At 42.2% G+C, this 19,164-nt stretch overlaps 2 protein-coding genes across 5 annotated transcripts in view; one reads left to right on the top strand and one right to left on the bottom strand.

Moving 5' to 3' along the window:
* Positions 1–5,322: 5,322 nt before the first annotated feature.
* ZSCAN29 (zinc finger and SCAN domain containing 29) lies at positions 5,323–16,686 on the bottom strand. Its single transcript, XM_008059628.2, has 5 exons — positions 16,136–16,686; positions 15,446–15,650; positions 12,723–13,421; positions 8,811–9,281; positions 5,323–6,252 (listed from the first exon to the last, which is right to left on the bottom strand). Exons 1-5 carry the CDS (start codon positions 16,451–16,453, stop codon positions 5,375–5,377), a joined length of 2,571 nt encoding a protein of 856 aa, XP_008057819.1. The 5' UTR covers positions 16,454–16,686; the 3' UTR covers positions 5,323–5,374.
* Positions 16,687–17,607: 921 nt separating this feature from the next.
* The window catches only part of TUBGCP4 (tubulin gamma complex associated protein 4), a 32,478-nt gene continuing 30,921 nt past the window's right edge, over positions 17,608–19,164 (top strand). For all 4 annotated transcript variants that reach the window (XM_021713140.1, XM_021713139.1, XM_008059627.2 and 1 more), the window contains exon 1: positions 17,608–17,981. In XM_021713140.1, coding sequence (XP_021568815.1) covers positions 17,904–17,981 — 78 coding nt within the window. In that variant the 5' untranslated portion in view covers positions 17,608–17,903. The remainder of the gene's footprint in view (positions 17,982–19,164) is intronic.

Genomic DNA, 19,164 nt, shown 5'->3' with positions numbered 1-19,164 from the left:
TTTAACGGTGAGATATTGAATGTTTTTCCCCAAGACTGGTAACAAGTAAAGGATATTTGCTCTAACCACTACTCTTTATTACTGTACTAGAGATCCTAATCAGTACAATAAGGCAAGAAAAAGAAATAAAAGGCAGAAAGATTAGTGAGGAAGAAGGAAGAACTACATCTCTATTCACAGATAGTATGATTATTCATATAAAAAGTTCTAAGGAAACTACAAACAACTACTAGAACCAAAAAAAAAAAAAAAAAAGGCCATTGCCTTGCTAAGCTATGGGTAGCCATGTGCTCTTGAACTATGGCCAAGCCATCTTTCCTGGCTTTGGCCCCCTCCCCTACCTTGGGGAGGTGAATCTCCTCTCTCTCTCTCTTTCTAATTTAGTTTTAAATAAGCTATAAAGAAAAGAAAAGTGAATTAGCAGTGTCACAGGATATGAGATCAGTATACAGAAATCAATTGAAAAAAGCATGATTCAAAGGCTAGAGCAGAAAAAGTATAAAATGAGCCTGGAGCATCTTGCTGCATCAGAAAATAAGGAGGTGCACAAAGGACAAAAGAAAACAAGAGAAGATTTGAAAGGGTCCTACAAGCCAAATTTGGGACAATTTGAACATCAAAATGAATTATAGTTATAGATTTTTTTAACTCGTTGAAATAAGAATCCATGAGTTCATACAAATAAAAATAGACGGGAAAAACAGAAAGCTTTTCCTTACAGTAGACTCTCAACTAGTATATACTGAAAGAATGATGAGGTTAGAAAATTTAGTGGCTGCTAAAACTAGTGGGTGAAAGAAAGTTTAAGGAAAAACAGGATATTTACATTGTTTCAAAGTACTCCCTGCATATTATGATAGAGGGGAAAAACTTAAGAAACCTGGCCACAGTCAAGGGATAAAGTTAATGTCCTCGATATTGGCACAAACATTATGTACCTCCTGATACTTTTTCCATTTAAAATTTCCTAATTTTGATAATTATAATGTGGTTATTTAAGAGAATGTCCGTGGTCTTCATTTTTTTTTTTTTTGAGTCGCAGTCTCATGCTGTCGCCCAGGCTGGAGACAGTGGCACCCTACAGCTAACACAGCCTCAACCTGCTGGACTCAGGTGATTCTTCCGCTTCAGGCTTCCTAGTAACTGGAACTGCAGGTGTGTGCCATCATGCCTGGCTAATTTATTTATTTATTGTAGAGACAAGGTCTTGCCATGTTGCCTAGGCTGGTCTTGAATCCTTGGGCTCAGGCAATCCTCTCACCTTAGCCACACACATACACATATATACAAGATAGCAAATAGGCAAAATATTAATTGGAGTATCTAGGTATACAGGACTTCCTTGTATCTCTTGTAACTTTTCCTGCAAGTTTAAAATTATATTAATAGTTAAAAAACAAAAACTGTATATAGTATATATAGATTGGACTATACCCTCTGAAACCTTATTTTCTAGATTCCTTCAGTGATCTAGCATTTTGAAAAATATGCCTATCCTATACCAGTACCAGGTAACCCTGTGCGTATATCTTATTCCAAACTTACCTGATCACCACTGTAGCTGCTACTTCTGCACTCTTTGTTGCTAAGAGCATATATAGCTTGTGTCTTATCTGTATATTAAATGAACACAGAGATGAAGAGTTGTGCAACCGCCCAGAATGTTTGCCTATACTAGTTCCACATCAAGACCGCTAAGCTTACTAGAACTTTGCCCAGTAGCTTAAATGTTGCTTTCTCTTTATCTGTTAAAAACTCTCAAACTTTGGGCAACCAGAGATTTGGGAGACCTAAATATTCAGCTCACAGCATGAGTTATTAGATATAGCCCTCTCTGTGTAGAATGAGGTGAATGTTCTTTGGTTTCTGTATTTAGGGAAGGTGTCAATAAATTTGTGAATTAACTCTACTTAGATAGTTTGAGGAGCTATTCATGGAAGACTTCAAAATTACCTCCTTAATGTGTCTATTGAGTTACACAGGTTGAACTGAATTCCCCTGGGAACAAAGATACTTTGAAAAAGAAAAAAAAATTTAAGCTTCTAACACACACACACACACGTTACTTTAAACACCATGGTTTCAAAGAATACTCTATGACATTTTATATGCCAAAACTTTGAGATGTATATGCCATAACTTTGAGATGTATATGCCATTGCATAGCTATTTTTGTGTATAGGAATAAAGTCTTTTAGATTTTGAATTGAAGAATGGGGAGAGAACTGATCCATCTTTACAATCTTACCTTATCTCCCTTCCTTACTTGTTCACCATAAAAACAGTGCTATACAAAGTTGACAAGACTCAGCCTCTATACTCAGATTACATTGAGAAATGGCAGCAAGACAAAGAATACACGTAAATGTTAAGTTCTATGACATCAGCCACAGAGAACAAACAATAAAAGGAAGAATGACAGTATGGGTAAAATAGAGAAATAACAGCACTAAGAAACAACTGATGAAGATAGGACTATCTAGCTTCTGGTAATACATGTATTTTTTGCTTCTTTTGCTGCACATGCCACCCTATCTCTTCCACAAAGGCTTTATTGATATTAAAAAGTTAGGAGTGCATAGATGCTTTTGCTACCCTAACAGTGGACTTGGTTTCTCTTCTTTAGAATACCTAAAGATGATTATTTCATGCTTCTTCCATCCTCAGGAATGGCAGGTTGGGCAGCATTTAATGGTTTGTGAGCTAGTTCGCGATGAACTGGATATTCACCTGGTAAGAAAGTTTGCCTATTCCTTTCATTGTTTTCATCTGGAGGTTGGAGGGTTGGTCCTGAGTCTTAAAATAAGAGTCACTCTCCATGTCTCGTTATCATAGGTCCTAATGGACTATGCATATGATATAGATACTAAGGAAGGGTTTTATTCTAGTTTCTCTTTTACTACATTCTGACTTGTTCCTCTGCCTAGAATATGAAGATTCAGACAGGCATACTTCCAGTAACCCCACACACGGCCAAAAAGAAAAATAAAAGGTAAAGATTTGTCTTTGCCTACCATCAACAACTTCATCATAATTTTCATACATATATATAAAACACCTGAGGAAACACCAGGTACTTTATAGACAATTTTATTAACATGGTATCCCTGAGAGGCAGATTAGGTGTAAACACTATTCTGCTTTACAGAAAGGGAAATGGTGGCAGGTTGACTTACACATAAGATATCTGAAACCAGAATTCATATCTGTTGACACCCCAACCAATGCTTTTCCCTCAAGACTATATACATAAATATACTAAAGACAGTAATTTTTTTTTTTTGCCATTACAGCATACTTCCTAAACCATCTCAGATCCTGAGGCACTGCTGTAGACTGGTGTTAACTGTAACTTCCGGAGATACCATCTTCCCTTAATTCCCAATAAATATTAGATTTTTTTTGTATGGGGATCCCTTGACACCAGAACCTTAATCTCTCATCTAACAGAGTAATCTGTGAATTACAGAATATTATATCTCCCTACTGCTCTCCTAGACCTTATTCCAGCCACAGGGTTCTAATGAAATAAGAATGTGAAACAGCCACTTATCCCAGGCCTGGCCATCTGGTCATGCTTATCTTTCCTCTTACCTGTCCATCAAAGTATCTTCAACAGATACTAGTTTTTGATTTTTGTCTCCCACAGAAGCTAGTCCCCTAAAACTGCTCATTTTCCCCCCAGTGCCAGCCAGTTGTTTGCTTATCAACAGATACAGCACAGTAACTGATTTACTATAGATGATGGGTGTGTCATCTCGTGGTCTGCCTCTGGCATGCCATGTTTTTCAGCTAAGGTGATTCTCTGTACCTACTGCACAGCCCAATATCCTACTATTCCTCAAGTTCTGTGCTGCTCCAAGTTTTATCTAACCTTCCTTATAGTCTATCATTTGCATTTCGCTTCATCTACACAAAACACTGTGCTCCCCCATTTTCCCATTCTTCAAGCCACCCAACATTCAATGTTGCAACTTGTTTTTGAAATTTCTTCCCATTCTGCCTTACCCAGTAACCTTCTCTCCTTTTAACACTTCCTGCTTCCTGAAGCATTCCTGAATAAAGAGAAGAAAACACCTCACAGATTTTCCTATAGCAAACTCTAATGCATTGGACCATAACATTTATGCATAGTGTTACTATCTAGTTTTCTAGATTCCTCTAAAACCATTGAATTATGCACTGCACTTATTTGTCTATGTCAGTGTCATCTATTTTAGATTGTAAGGACAAGGACAGGATCTGTTTAACTTGTGCTGTACAGGGCTTATGATACTACTATGAACATATGGGCAATTAACTCTATACTATTTAATTATAAAAATCAGCAATTACATGTGTGTTTGAAGAGCTGCTTTTAATTGTATAATGTGTGTGTGTAAACTGGCAGCTCCTCTGACAAAAGATAGTCTATCTTCCCTACCCTTAAGGTAAAGGGTTTTTGGCACAAAATAATCTGTTTTCCCAATACACAGGAATGTGGTAGTGGCTTCTGCTAACTGCAGGTTAGTACTGAGAGCCCATGGGTGGGGGGGAGCATAACACTACTAGATGTTTGAAGTGTGTAGAATATGGACAATTCCTTACTGGCAGCTTCTTTCACCATCATTAAATCCAGCTTGCTTGTTCTTTGGGCTTCTGGGCCACCAGAGACATATGAAACTCAGATGAGACTGTACAGAAGGAAAAACTAGATCCTGTAAATGTAGTAGTATTCTAGTCCAACCCTTTTAGGAATTAGAAGAAACTAAGAAATTCAGGCTTCACACTTCAGTATTTGTATAAGCTTTTCAAATATAGAACACCTAAGGTGACAAAAGGTGATTCATAGGAAAGAACCAAGATGGATATTGAACTCTCCTTCTTTGAAGTAAATGAAGAGTATGCCTGACAAATATGTTCTTTTGAGCATGAGCTTCGTGAGCAGGAAGAGTCATTCTTTTTAATATTTCCATTATTATATAATGAAGAGCTAAACACACTTAATAAACTGTCTCACAAATTCTTCCTGAAATGCTGTGGTGGGTTTTTCCAGTCAAAATGCAGCTGAATGACAAGATGAGTAAAGAAGCATATGTATCAAATTCATAGGATCTACTACCATATTCTCTCTACCTTACTAAGGGGACATCATAGGCCCTGAGAGGGAGAAGATGTTATCCATCAATTCAGATGCAGGCAAGAGAGGAAATGAAATCTTCCTTTCATTCTTTAGATGACTGCCTTGGGTTTGACTCTTTCAAACTTTTTCAGAAAAAACAGAAGGACCAAACAAGGGCATCTAAGCTAGTTGGGCACAGAATAGGAGATGGATTGCACTGCTGGGAGACTTTCAAACAATACACATTATTTGTTGAGGCTCTTGTATATATTCTCAGGGGTTTAACTTAGCTGCTGAATGTGACAGAAGCTTTTCTCGTGCATGGATTTCTCGGTGCTTATTAAGGGCAGAGCTTTTACTGAAGCATTTGCCACAATCATGACACCCATATGGTTTTTCTCCTGTGTGGGTTCTATGATGTGCACGTAAGTCAGAACTCTTACTGAAACTCTTTCCACAGTCAGGACACACATGGGGTCTCTCTCCTGTGTGTATTCTCCGATGTGCACTAAAATGGGAACTATTATTGAAGCTTTTTCCACACTCTTCACACTGATAGGGCTTTTCTCCTGTGTGGGTCCTCTGGTGAATTATAAGGCTTGAGCTCTGATTGAAGCGTTTCCCACACTCACCACATTGATAAGGTTTCTCTCCTGTGTGGATTCTCCTATGAGTGATAAAATTTGAACTGTCACGGAAACTTTTTCCACAGTCAAGACACTTATAAGGTTTTTCTCCAGTGTGGATCCTCCGGTGTCTAATGAGGCGTGCACTCCGACTGAAGCTTTTCCCACAATCTGCGCATTTATATGGATTTTCCACCTGGTGGGATATCTGATGCATGAGAAGGGAGTTTTGACCAAAGCTTTTGCCATATCTGTCATATTTATAGGGTCTCTCTGCTAAGCAAGGTCTCTGATGACTTAGGACTTTACTTAAACTCTTCTCTGGAAGTGTCAGTTTTCCTCTTTTTTCCTCTGGGTTTTTACCCCACTGTCTTCCTGATCTACATTCACTCTCATTGCCTTTATCTTGATTAAGACGGCGAGAAACTTTCCTTTCAGATCTTGCAAGTAATGTCCTATGCAGTTGTACTTCCTCTGAAATATCTCGCTTTGAATTCTCTTCATTTTCAAGTCCAGCCTCAAAACCTAATATAAGAATATAATTTTAAAAGTTATCTACCCTTAATTATATGTGCCAGACAATATAAAACTGGGAAAAACAAGTATTATATCAGATGATTAAAGATAAAAACTATGGAGTTCTAGATCCCAAATAACTACTACTATTAAAATTCCAATGTTTTACTTCTCTACTTGTAACCTATCATGTGCTTCTTATCTACATAGGGTTTGGCTAATATATTCTTTTTTTTTTGAGTTGGAGTCTCACTCTGTCGCCCAGACTGGAGTGCAGTGGCTGCTCCCAGCCACCACAGCCTCGACCTGCTGGGCTCTGGCGATCCTTCCGCCTCAGCCTTCCAAGTAGCCAGAATTACAGGCATGTGCTACCACGCCCAGCTGATTTTTTGATTTATTGTAGAGATGAGGTCTCACTGCCCAGGCGGGTCTCGAACCCGCGGGGCTCAGGCAATCCACTCACCTCAGCCTCCCAAAGGCGCGGGATTACAGGCTGAGCCACCGAGCCCGGCTAATATATTCTTTTAACTCTTCTTGGTTACCCAGGATATTCAGAAAATCTTCTCAGTATTGCAAGGCAAATTTACCAGGTTACAGATAAGACTGTCTCCATGTTTATACAAGAAAGACACATTCTAATGGTATATTTTTACCACATCTCAGATCTATTATGGTATTACTTTTCATGTTCTTTGCCAGTAACTAAAGGAATTAGAAGGAATGCCCAGGAAAACATCTTGGGAAACTTTTACATCCAAAAAGAGTTTCATGTGTTTCCCTCCCCCTCACATTCCAATATATGTGGAAAATAAAAACACAGTAGAAAAATACTTAAGTGTCTTTCAAAGAATAAAAGGACTTAAGAGCCAAGTGTCTGGCTTCTTTGGGCCTAGTCTATGAGAACTTGCACTTACTCAGATATTTCAGGTAAACTCGAGATTCTAAACTCCCTGGACTAAATCTAAAAGCAAAAGCATGTTCAGCGTTAGCCTGTGAATGTACCCCTTGTAGCAGCATTTCCACTCAGAAGTCTAATCTTAGGAGATGTTCCACGAAATATTCAATAAGATTAAGTAAAATCTCAGAACCTTAAATATATGAACATGTATTGTGAGCCTTCAAGAGGGATATTCAGCATTTTCAAACTTAGAAGTCATTTTTCAGTAGAATTTTTTTGCTTTTTTTTGAGTTGGAGTCTCACTCTGTCACCTAGGCTGGAGTGTAGTGGCACACTCATGGCCACCGCAGCCTTGACCTGCTGGGCTCAGGCAATCCTTCCACCTCAGCCTTCCAAGTTGCTGGAACTATAGGCACGTGCCACCACAGCTGTCTAATTTTTAAAATTTATTGTAGAGATGAAGTCTCACCAAGTTGTCTGGGTTGATCTTGAACCTATGGACTCAGGCAATTCTCTCACCTCGGCCTCCCAAAGTGCTAGGATTATAGGAGTGAGCCAGTAGAATATATTCCAAGCCAGCAGAATATATTAGTACCCCATGGGATTGATGTTCCATGGAACACACTTAAAGAATGCTGACCCTACCCTTTGAGAGGCCAAGGCAGGAGGATCACTTGAGGCCAGGAGTTCAAAACCAGCCTGAGCAACATGAGATCTACAAAAAAATTTTTGTTTTTAAATTAGAATGGTGGCACACACCTGTAGTCCTAATAGTCCTAACTACTAGGGAGACTGAGAGGGGAGGATCGCTTGGGGCCAGGAGTTTGATATTACAATTAGCTATAATCACACTACTGCACTCTAGCCTGCAAAACAGAGTGAGGCCTAGTTTAAAAAAAAAAAAAGCTGATCTAAAGGACTTATGGAAATGAAAACTATTTTTTACTGAATATTATGTGTCAGGTACTGTGCTAGGTGCTTCACCACAATACTTCATTTACACCAACCTTATGAGGTAGGTTTTAATATACAAGCAAACCTGGGGGCTAAGTAATTTGCTTTATGTCACTCCACTAATAAACAGCAGAACCCAGATTTACATACATATACATGTATGATTCCAAAATCAGAATTCTTTCCACAAGGAGGGAAGCCCACTGTGAAGTATTTTTTTTTTCTTATACAGCAGTTCCCCCGGAAACCTCAGACTTTTGCAAGTGTGTCTGAAGAAGAGTTATCAGGTTTTCATATATGTGAATAAAGAAGACATACAGGTGGTATACAAGCTGACACTAGAAGAGAAACATAAATGAGAATGAACTTTTAAAATGAAATTTATCCTACTATGGGTACATGACATACTACTTGGGAAATGTTAGTTTTCATATTCTTCACTATGGTAAAGTGGCTGGAAACCTAGCAGTTCATGCATAGATGACAGTAAATTTACAAAGTTTGCAACTATCTCAGATTGATGCTCTAGTGTGAGGAGTCCTGAATATTTTTTTATAACCCCTAACTGAGCTGCTTTAATAGACAGGAAACATGAGTGGTCATAAGAATCCATGAGAACTAGGTTAAGAGGCCAATTCTCAATCTGATGATTTTTCTTCTAAATGCCATTGTCCTTCCTTTGCTATTTATACCATAAGAAATGAAAGAATCTTACCACTTGGACTGTGGAATAAGACTGGAGCACGGGTTATGACAGCCCCTGGGGGTATCTCAGTATCCTCTTCATCATCATCATCAGAATCTTCCTCTAAGGGCTCTTCTGGCTCCTCAGCTTGCTTCTCAGCTTTGGCCTCATGGGTCTCCTGGATGGGGGAAGAAGCTGTCTCTTCCTGACCATCACTGGGTAGGGCAGCAACCCGCGTACTCACCAAAGCATCCATCTCTTCAAAGAAGGGACAGGTCTCTGGTGCTTGGCCATTCTTGACTTTCCGATAGCTGGTTTGTAAGCTTTTAAACTTGGTCCGACACTGCTCTGGGGTCCTAAGGAAGCCATATTCCCATAACCTCTCAGCCACTGCTCCATACAGCTGGCTGTTGCGGTGACAGTTCCGGAGGGCTTCGTAAAACTGAGTCTCACTAAGAATTGCAAGGTAAGTCTTGGTCTCTTCATAGCCCCAGTGTACACCTGCCACCAGAAGAAAAATTTCAGTCCTAGTTAATCCAGAGCTTTACAGCCTTAATCTCTCAGTCCTATCAACTGCATCATAAAAATTCACATAAGCTTGAGTACCTCGGTGAAAACTTAAAAATACCTCTTGTTTCCAACACCAGACATGGTAATCCCAGCACTCTGGGAGTCTGAGGCCAGACAACTGTTTGAGCTCCGGAGTTTGAGACTGGCCTAAGCAACATGGCAAAACCTTGTCTCAAAAAAAAAAAAAAAATTAGCTGGGCATGCACGTGCCTGTAGTCCCAGCTACTCAGGAGGCTGAAGCAGAAGGATTGCCTGAGTCCATGAGGTCAAGGCTGCGGTGAGCCGTGATTGTGCCACTTCACTCCAAGTCTGAGTGACAGAGTAAGAACAAGACTCAAAAAACAAAACAAAACAAAAAAACAGGGCTATTACCTTGCTAGATTCTGGTGTGGCCATGTGCTCTTTGAGCTATGGCTGTTGTCATGCTTCCTGGCTTTGGTTCCCTCCCCCACCTTAGGAAGATGAACCTTCTCTCTCCCTTCTCTTTCTCTAATTTACTTTTAAATAAACTATATTTTTTTAATCGAAAAAATAAAAAAACCAACGACAAAACAAAAACTTAGCCAAGCACAGTGGCTCATGCCTATAATCCCAGTACTTTGGGAGGTGAAGGTGAGAGGACTGCCTGAGCCCAGGGCTTCAAGACCAGCCTGGGTGACATAACGAGACCTCATCACTATGGTAAGTAAAATTAGCTGGGTGTGGTAGTGTGCACCTGTAGTCCTAGCTACTCAGGAAGTTGAGGTGGAAGGATTGTCTGAGCCCAGAAGGTTAAGGCTACAACAGCCGTGATCTGCAACTGCACTCCAGCCTGGGTATCAGAGTGAGACCCTGACTCAGAAAAATAATAATAAAAAAACTTCATGTTTCCAAAGTGTATACAAACTCATTATAGAATGTTTTGCTTCTCCATAGTATTTAGCAATTTCACAGAGACCTTTATTCACAAATTCTGTTTAGCCATATAATTTTTTATATGGCTAAACATATTAACACTTAAGAGCCTTTCTACCTGATCACTGAAATAATCATCATGTACACTGAGGCAAATACATAGAATGCATGTCCTCATCCTTCTAGTCATTTTTCTGGAATTCTGAACCTAACTATAAACTCATTGGTTAGGGAAGAAGACCCAAATATAATTGCTGTGAGCCACAAGTCATCCCTAACTTTCTGATCATTCTTTTCCCACTAGTCCTACTTCCTTATTAATTCATTTTCCCAAAGGTTGATTTAAAACCCCAAGGAATTGCCTCTTTCAGAATCAGTGCTGCCTAATCCCTATTTTGGCCCTTCTTTACTTGCCACAGTCTCAAGTCCAACAATAGTAAAGACCTGAAGGGTACAAGATAAGGGCCTTATAGTTATGCACCTTATCTTTAAGAGGTGAAGGACTGGCAGAAGCCAGAACGAAGAAAGAAGCAAAAGCAAACAGTATCTTCTGGCCTGAACACATGCTAGTGGGGCAGGTCTTCCACTTGGGTGGTATTCTCAAGAAAGTGGTATCAGGATGATTATCGTCTCTACTCCCTGAAGGTAGAGAGAAAGAGAGGAGTTCAAAGAGACTTCCTCCCACCTGAGAACCAGCAGAGGTTACATTTCTTCCATTAGCCTCACTCACTGTGAGTAAAGGAGAATATGAAGACCAGAAAAAGCAATGGGGAGGGATGAACAAAGATAATGAAAATAATAGCATTTTAGCACATATGCCATGTTTATGATTAACCTACATTTGGGGTACCAAAAAAATGCATATTTTAAGCGATGTTATCTATGTTTTACTTTTAGTTTGCCATAATCAGAAGTTCTGGACGCTGATGGTTACCACTTTGAGCATCTCTTGTAATTGCAGAAGTCAAATGTGACTTATAGTCATCTTTTGTTATCAGTATATATTATTACAATTTTAATACAGTTTTTTCCTCTCTTAAAATGTGTATACATTTTTGGGGCATCAACTGTACATCAGTGATAAAGAACAAAGAAAGAATGAAGAAAAGAGAAGAAAAAAGAGAAAGGGAAAAGTAGAAGACAGGAAGACAAGAAGGCTAGAATATAACTAAAGTAACATCACACATAGCAATAAAGAAGGGACTGAGTACAGTGGCTCACACCCGTAATCCCAGCATTTTGAGAAGCTGAGGTGGAAGGATTGCTTGAGCCCAGGAGTTTAAGACCAGCCTACACAACATAGTGAGACCTCATCTCTATAAAAAACAAAAAATAAAAAAATCAGCCAGGCATGGTGGTGTGCACAAGTAGTCCCAGCTACTCAGGAGGCTAAGGCGGAAAGATTGCCTGAGCTTAGGTGGTTGAGGCTGCAGTGAACTATAATTGTGCCACTGCACTCCAGCATAGGTGACAGGTTAAGACCCTATCTCAGGAAAAAAAAAAAAGAAAAAGATCACTGTTCAGAAAGGAACTGCAACTTCAGAGACGTAGTCCTCCTACCACGTACCATTTTACATTTGAGGAAATGGAAGCTTAGAATGGTTGGATAACTGCTCAATGTCACCCACCTGATTAGTGGTCATCAGGAATAGAATCTGAACTCCTTGAATCATACTTTGATGCTCTTTCTATAACAGCATAGTTGAACAAATTACATCTACAATAATAAGTGATACTTTAAAAAGGATTCCATAGGCAAAAATATTTCAATATAGAGTATTAAACAAGCTTTCTAGCTGTAGGACTTCTCAGTCCTGTTAAAATGCCAATGTATATTGTGAATCTCAGAGGGGAAACGTATAAATGTTTCCCTGCTGAGTGCAATAGCATGTATCCCAGCTTCTTGAGATGCTGAGGTGGGAGGGTCACTTGAGCTGAGTTTGAGACCACCCTAGGCAACATAGCAAGATCTGTCTCTATTTTAAGTATAAAAATTTTAAATAAAAATGTTTCCTCAACTTTAGGCAATTCTTCACTGTGTTTCTAAGTGAAAATACATACATAATAAACTGACTTTCAAACTTGGAGTAAAAGATAAAATGTGGAAAGCACTAGTTCATATGAGGTGCTCAAAAAACAGTAGTTCTCCCTAAAGATAACATAGTGCCAAATTTTTCTCAGTGAGTCTGCAATGATTTAAAAATCAATAAAAAATATTTTAATAATGAAATGGAAGGAACAATATTCCTTTTCAGGACTCTGAACTTTCTGAGTGTATTTCTTTCAAAAATCTAAAATTTTTCCCTATTATTTCACTGTTTTCCCACAAAAGAGGATGAAATACACACAGAGTTGAGAAGGGCTTCTTTGTTCCCAAAGTGGCAAAGCTGGCAGGTGACATTAAGCCTCCTGATTGCACATCCAGTCTCATTGTTCCCCAAGTCTACTGCCAAAACTCCCAGAAGAAAAGCTTCTTACCACTTGGGCTTCTGAACAGGACAGGTGCAGTCAAGTTGTCCGGGTCCTGGGGGGTAGCCTCTGGATCCACTTCATCACTGTCAGACTCCTCAACCACCGCCTCTTCTGCTTCCTCCTCATGCTGCCAGCCCCCCTGCCCTGGCTCTTCAGTCTCAGCATCGCTGCCCATCAGGCCAGAGTGAGAGGATGTTTCTCCCAGGCTATTACTGGGCAGGGCAATGACCTGGGCACTCATTAGGGTTTCCATTTCTTCAAAGAAGGGGCAGGACTCAGGTGGGTGGCCACTCTTGACTTTCCTATAGCTCTTCTGGAGACCTTTGAACTTGGTCCGACACTGTTCCAGGGTCCGAAGGAAGCCATACTCCCGGAGCCGCTCAGCCACAGCCCCATATACTTGGCTGTTTCGATGACAGTTTCGGAGAGCCTCATAAAACTCAGTCTGGCTGAGAATTGCAAGGAGAGTTCTGGTCTCTTCATAGCCCCAGTGTACACCTGCCACCTTCTCATCCTCAAAGCCCCAGTGATCCTGTTCTACCCAGCTTCTCTCTCTTTTGGATGGTAACATATCAGCATGTATCCGTCTGTCTCCTATGTAGCTGCCACTTGGGAGTTCTTTCTCCTTGGAGCCCAACAGATCTGGGATCCATGGTTCTCCTTGCTCCAACCTGGAGACCATACCGGATTTAGGAAATGGAAATCCTGCTTGCAAAGAAGCAAACAAAGGGTATCATAGTTTGGACTGATAATTTTAAAAATCTGAATTCAGTTCTGCCTTTTTTATCCAAGATGATTATAAAGAAAGTGTCTAGGGAATTGTTTTCCAAAAGTTCAGTGGGTTGAAGAAAGTGGGGAAAATATAGAAATCTCAAAAGATGAGAAATATTTTCCAGAGCAGGGTGACAAGAGAGGAAAAGGTTCTGTTGTGTGTTCAGAGCAGATCATTCTATTCCAAGTTGCTCACTAGCCCTCCTGACCGCCTGCAGGCAGATCATAGCACTGCTGAAAACAGTAGATTTTCACTTGGGGTTAGAGAATTAAACTCAGAGTGATTTCAAGGAGGAGGGGAGATTGTCTTCAACTCATTTGTTTCCTTCACATTCAGTCACCAAGTTCTAAAGGTGTTTCCTTTAGTATGTGCTTTCCCCTCATTCTTACTGCCACTATCCAACTCCAGAGCACTTATCCTTTCACATTCAGATAACTACAACAGTCACTGTTCTACTTAACTCCAGGCTCTTGCTTTCTCAGCTCACATGCTACCCTGCTGAACCTTAGCTGTAATGCCTACCATGCACTGTCCATTCCTGATAAGACTTCTCTCCAGAACACAGCACACTTTTATTCACTACTCTGTGCCTTTCCCTTAATTCCTTTCCTTCTATCCACATTCAACCCATCCTTTAGAAAGCTGTTTTGTCAGTGTCCCTAAGAAGCCTTCCCTGCAGCCCTCCCTCATCTCCCACTCTGCCAAACCCCTATAATACTCACATAATTGAGCAACACATAATTGTCTGGCATTGTTTCAGTACAGTTCAGTTCAGGACACACTTACAGTGTGCTGTTGTATTCTCAAGTATAATGTAAGTTACTTGAGGATAGGCACCTTTTCTTATTTCAAAGTACCATTCAAAGTGTTGAGCACAGGATAGGTGTTCATTGAGGGATTTCATCTGGATTACTAAACAGAGACCATTACCAAACTGGCTGAGAAGGCTATTATCTTGGATAATAAGATTAGACCTCAAAAAGTTTTAAACGAAATGAAAGTATCAAAAAATATACAATATAGAAGTCAATAGAATACCAAAAAGAAAAACAAGTTCTACAAAACCAAGTACAAGAATAAGCAAATAAGTACAAAGGCAATGATAAAAGCTATGAGAATCCTGGGAATTACCAAATTATTAAAAATAATCATTTAATCAAAAGTTGGGCTATACTGAAAGAAAATATGGCAAAATTCTGAAGTAAAATTCTTAATTGGCTTTCCTCTAACAGACTTTCACTAGAATAATACATATGCAATTTAGTTCTCCACAATTAATATGATATTTGGAGTACTTGAAAAGTTCCAAAGTAGAATAACAAAACTTAGGTCTAAGGAATTTATCTTCTGGGGTGGAGGGGAGCTTAAAGAAACAAATACAGTTTAATTTGGAGAAGGAAAACAACTAAAAAGAAGATGTGCCTTCAAGAATGGAAAAATAGCTGAGGTGAGTGGATTGCCTGAGCCTGTGGGTTCTAGACCCGCCTGGGCAACTTGGCGAGACCTCATCTCTACAATAAATCAAAATAAGCCGGGTGTGGTAGTGCACGCCTATAGTTCCAGCTACTCGGAAGGCTGAGGCAGAAGGATCACCAGGAGCGGCCACTGCACTCTAGTCTGGGCAACAGAGTGAAACTCCAACTCAAAAAAAAAAGAATGGAAAATAATTGTTATCCAGAAAAAAGTGACCTACCATCATCATTACCAAGAAGAAATAAAATAGTTCAAAGTTCTGGCAAAAACTAGGGAACCACTGTCTAGCAGCCTTATCAAAAGAGGTAATTTAAGAATACTTACTATACCAGGGGGCTAAACTACAGGTCTTCAGGAGGGCCCTAATAACCACATATTCTCCAATTTCCACTTACTCCTGACATCCCTTTCCCACTCACTATGTCCAACCCTACTTCCCAACTTTGAATGGTACTCTGTCTTCCCACATGAATCTAATCCTCACCGCTCCTTTGAAAAGGTCTGAGCTTCTCCTTTGGGTTCATCTGCTCCTGTGGTCCCAGGTCTGGGCTTCTTGCCCTCTCTTTCTTGGATACACCCCTGGGCTGGGGTTCCACTGACTCCTGCCGAACACTTAATAACTCTCGTGATGATTTCAGGGGTGTCATCTTCTCCGAGCGTACTTCCTGCCCCTTCACAGAGACTGTGACCTAAAAACAACCCCCATTAATTGTCACTGCAAGGTCATAATGAGGGGCATTCCCAGAGGAGATTATTTAATATCCCAAAAGAGATCATTTTTCTCCGACATGGCCAGGGTTGTAGGGGTGGGGGAAGTTAAAATGAACATTACTATTACTATTAGCTTAGAGCAGTTGAAACTCCAAAAGGAAAAAATCAAAATAGGAAACCCAACTAGAGGTCAAAAAAAAAGAAAAAAAAAGTTTTCCCCCCCGTCTTCTCTATTGACTAAGAAACTGTGAAACTAGGAAAAACTCATTATGACAGGGTAGGCAAAGTTATGCCCAGGTAGCATCTCCAGACAAGCACTATCTGAAAAAGTTACCTGTTCACCAGAAATATAAGCATCACCAAGGAAGACTGTGCCCTTTAAAAAACCTGTCTATATATTAATCTGCCCTCTACCCTTACCCCGTCCCAATCTCACACTTCTGAATTCCCCCTCCCTTCTCACCGAATATCCAGGTCTTCCAGGCTCTCTTTCTAAATCTTCCACCATAGTCACTGCCTCCTCTCCACTTTCTGGACATTGCTCCTGTACCCAATTCTGGATCTCCCCAGGTAAGACGGTCAGGAACTGCTCTAGCACCAACAATTCTACAATCTGTTCCTTGGTGCGCACCTCCGGCCTTAGCCACCGACAGCAAAGTTCCCAGAGTTGGCTGAAAGCTTCCCGTGGCCCAGCCACCTCCTGGTAATGGAATCTTCTGAAACGCTGTCGGAAAGCCTCAGAGTTAGTGCCATTCCCTCTCAGAGTGGGTTTGGCCATCATTCACAGCAGGAAGCAGATTCCCTCCACTTAAGGATTTGGGTTCCAGGGCTTATACCTATCTTCCCATGTCCTTGGAGAATCACCTGCAGATGAGTCTCTCTCTGTAAGAGGAGTTTCTTCCTAGGGTAGAGAGAGATGGCACTATCAGAAGGAATACATTCATATGTCTAACATCTTGCCAGAGCTGGCCTGACTTCCCATATGCTCCAAGTGGCCATCTGAGGTAGCACCATCTTCAGGGCAGCAAGTCAGCACTGAGCATGGAGGGGAAAGACCTTTCAAAAGCTGCACTTCTGGGCGACTTCCAGCGCAGCCCCAAGAAGCAGCAGAGAATGAAAGAACTGTCTGTTCCTCTCCCACCTCCCCCAAATCCGATCCCGTTTAACTTCCCTGACCAATGCTGCAGCGAGTTCGAACCACATAGGAGACCCGGAGCTCGAGAGGATGTGAAGGCAAGTCCCCATCCTGCTGAAAGCAACAAAAGCCTCTGTCCAACTGGCCGCAGCTGAGCTGATCTCCCCCAGCACCACCGCAGTCCTTCCTGCGGCCTCTGCGTCCGCCCCGCCCCCTTGGACTCCACAACTAGCAATTCTCACCCCAGACAAACATCAAGTCCTGAATATCGTGTCTTTGTTTTCCCCTCACAGAGGAGGTGAGCACTCGGCATGGGTTCGGGAGCCACTGACGGGAAACCTCGCGCCTGGGGAGAAGTTGGTCTTGCCTCCTGAAGCGAGGACCGGATGGGCTTGGGGAGAGTCACACTAAGTTGGAGAGAGGAAGTCGGAGAGGCAGTAGTAATGGGTTTCCTGAGGACGAGTTGAGGCGCTGGCCAGAGGCTCCGAGTGCTGCCAGTAGGCGGACGCAGGCTCAGCTCCGGGGGCGGCGGGTGCGGGGTTCCGGCCTCTTTGTCTCCGCTCCCTCCAGTCGGGTCAGTCTCGGGGCCGTCGTGCAGTCCCTCCAGAGGCCTCTGACCGGGCTAAGACGCCCTAAGGGCACCCTCCGGCCCTCTCTTGGGAGCGTCACCCTCTCAAGCTGTCCCTCAACCCACTCGCATCCCTGCCCCGGGCCAGTCTCACTCACTCGGGGTCCGGCCCCAAGCCTGGTTCTCCAGCCGCCCAGTCCAGCTCCCAAACCGGAAGTCTGAACGGGCTCCTGGGGCACCGAGGGCGCATGCGCGAGAGCAGCTACGGCAACTCCATCTCAGCGTAGCTGCGGTGGGAGCCCGCGGGTGGGACCAGCCTAGCGGGCGCACTTCCGGGACTCGGTTCGCGACCCCTGCCCGCTTCCCGTCCGCTCTTCCCGTGGCGATTGTCTCGACGGGTTGACTCAGGATTAACCGCCCGACCCAGGAGCCTGTGCGCGTGTTGAAGGGGGAGCACTTGTCCCCGTGAGCCTGGAGGGGCTCTAGGAGGGGGGTGACGTATCTGGGAATTCGAGGTCCGCCGTGGGAATGATCCACGAACTGCTCTTGGCTCTGAGCGGGTATCCAGGGTCCATTTTCACCTGGAACAAGCGGAGCGGCCTGCAGGTATCGTCCGGCTCAGAGCGCGGGAACGAGGGAGCCCAGAATCGCAGACCTGAACCAGTGCCTAGGAGAGGAGTCTGAGGGACCGGAGTCTGAGGGACCGGGGGCTTGTATGGGATGGGGCGTGTCCTCGGGCGGATGACTGGAGGACTGTGTCTTAGGGGACTAAGACTGATGTAAACACTTCGAGACGGCTGGGCCCAGGCTGGAAAATGGAGGGCGGACCTCGAAGGGCCCCGCCTTTCCCGCCGGGCGAGGACAGGACCTAAGGTCGAGGTGTCAGGGACAGTTGCTGCGGAACGACATAAAAATGTGAGGCATTTTCACGCATGCATACCGTTTTAAACTGAGTTTTGAAGACTGGTCCAAATACACAACGCCCTAACAGTAAGAAGCGCTCAATAAACGTTGTTGAATGAAAAAAATGAACTCAAGAGCGTGTGGTGTTTCCCTCATTACTCCTTTCCCGGGAAATTTCTGCGCTAGGTGAAGAACTTAGTAGGAGGCCTTCGTGTAACTAGGAATGTGTGAGGAAGGAGGACTGTTCACTATGTATTGTGCTTGTGCATTGCCTCATTTAATCTTCATAACCATCTATGTCCATTTTACAGATTAACCCAGGTCAAGAATGTTAAATAACTACTGAGGTCACACAGCTAGTAATTAGCAGAGCTTAGTTTTGAACTCAAGTCTGGCTGCAGTATCTGAACTACTCTTACCTACTTCTGCTTCCAGTAATATTGTCTAATGCTGTCAATAACTTAGTAACTTAGATATTACTAGTGCCAGTTTACAAATGAGCAAACTAAAGCTCAGAGAACTTTATGCTGGTTCGTCGTGTTGGCTAGTAGCAAGATTAGAATCTTGGTCTTTCTGATCACAAAGCCATGCCTATTCTAGGAGAATTGGCATTATTGACTGTGAAAAAGCAGAAAAAGTACAGTCTTCGTCTCTAAAACCCATCATTTATTTATTTTTATTTTTTGAGTTGGAGTCTAACTCAGTCGCCCAGACTGGAGTGCAGTAGCACTCTCCCGGCCACCACAGCCTCGACCTGTTGGGCTCCAGCAATCCTTCCACCTCAGCCTTCCAAGTAGTCAGAACTACAGGCGTGCGCTACCACACTCGGCTAATTTTTGATTTATTGTAGAGAGAGCTCTCGCCAAGTTGCCCAGGTGGGTCTCGA

This window comes from Carlito syrichta, unplaced genomic scaffold (assembly GCF_000164805.1).
Source record: "Carlito syrichta isolate Samal-C Ts95f unplaced genomic scaffold, Tarsius_syrichta-2.0.1 Scaffold304305, whole genome shotgun sequence".
Taxonomy (NCBI): Eukaryota; Metazoa; Chordata; class Mammalia; order Primates; family Tarsiidae; genus Carlito; species Carlito syrichta.
The sequence above is the reverse complement of the archived record's forward strand: the minus strand, read 5'-3'. Positions and strand labels throughout refer to the sequence as shown.

What these genes read in the sequence shown, in the direction of transcription:
- ZSCAN29 (XM_008059628.2), bottom strand. Translation starts at nt 16,453, where the DNA reads ATGATGGCCAAACCCACTCTGAGAGGGAATGGCACTAACTCTGAGGCT. An exon ending in CTGGAAGACCTGGATATTCG is followed by an intron (nt 15,651 to 16,135) that starts GTGAGAAGGGAG and finishes GGTTGTTTTTAG; the next exon opens with GTCACAGTCTCTGTGAAGGG. An exon ending in CAGACCTTTTCAAAGGAGCG is followed by an intron (nt 13,422 to 15,445) that starts GTGAGGATTAGA and finishes CTTTGCAAGCAG; the next exon opens with GATTTCCATTTCCTAAATCC.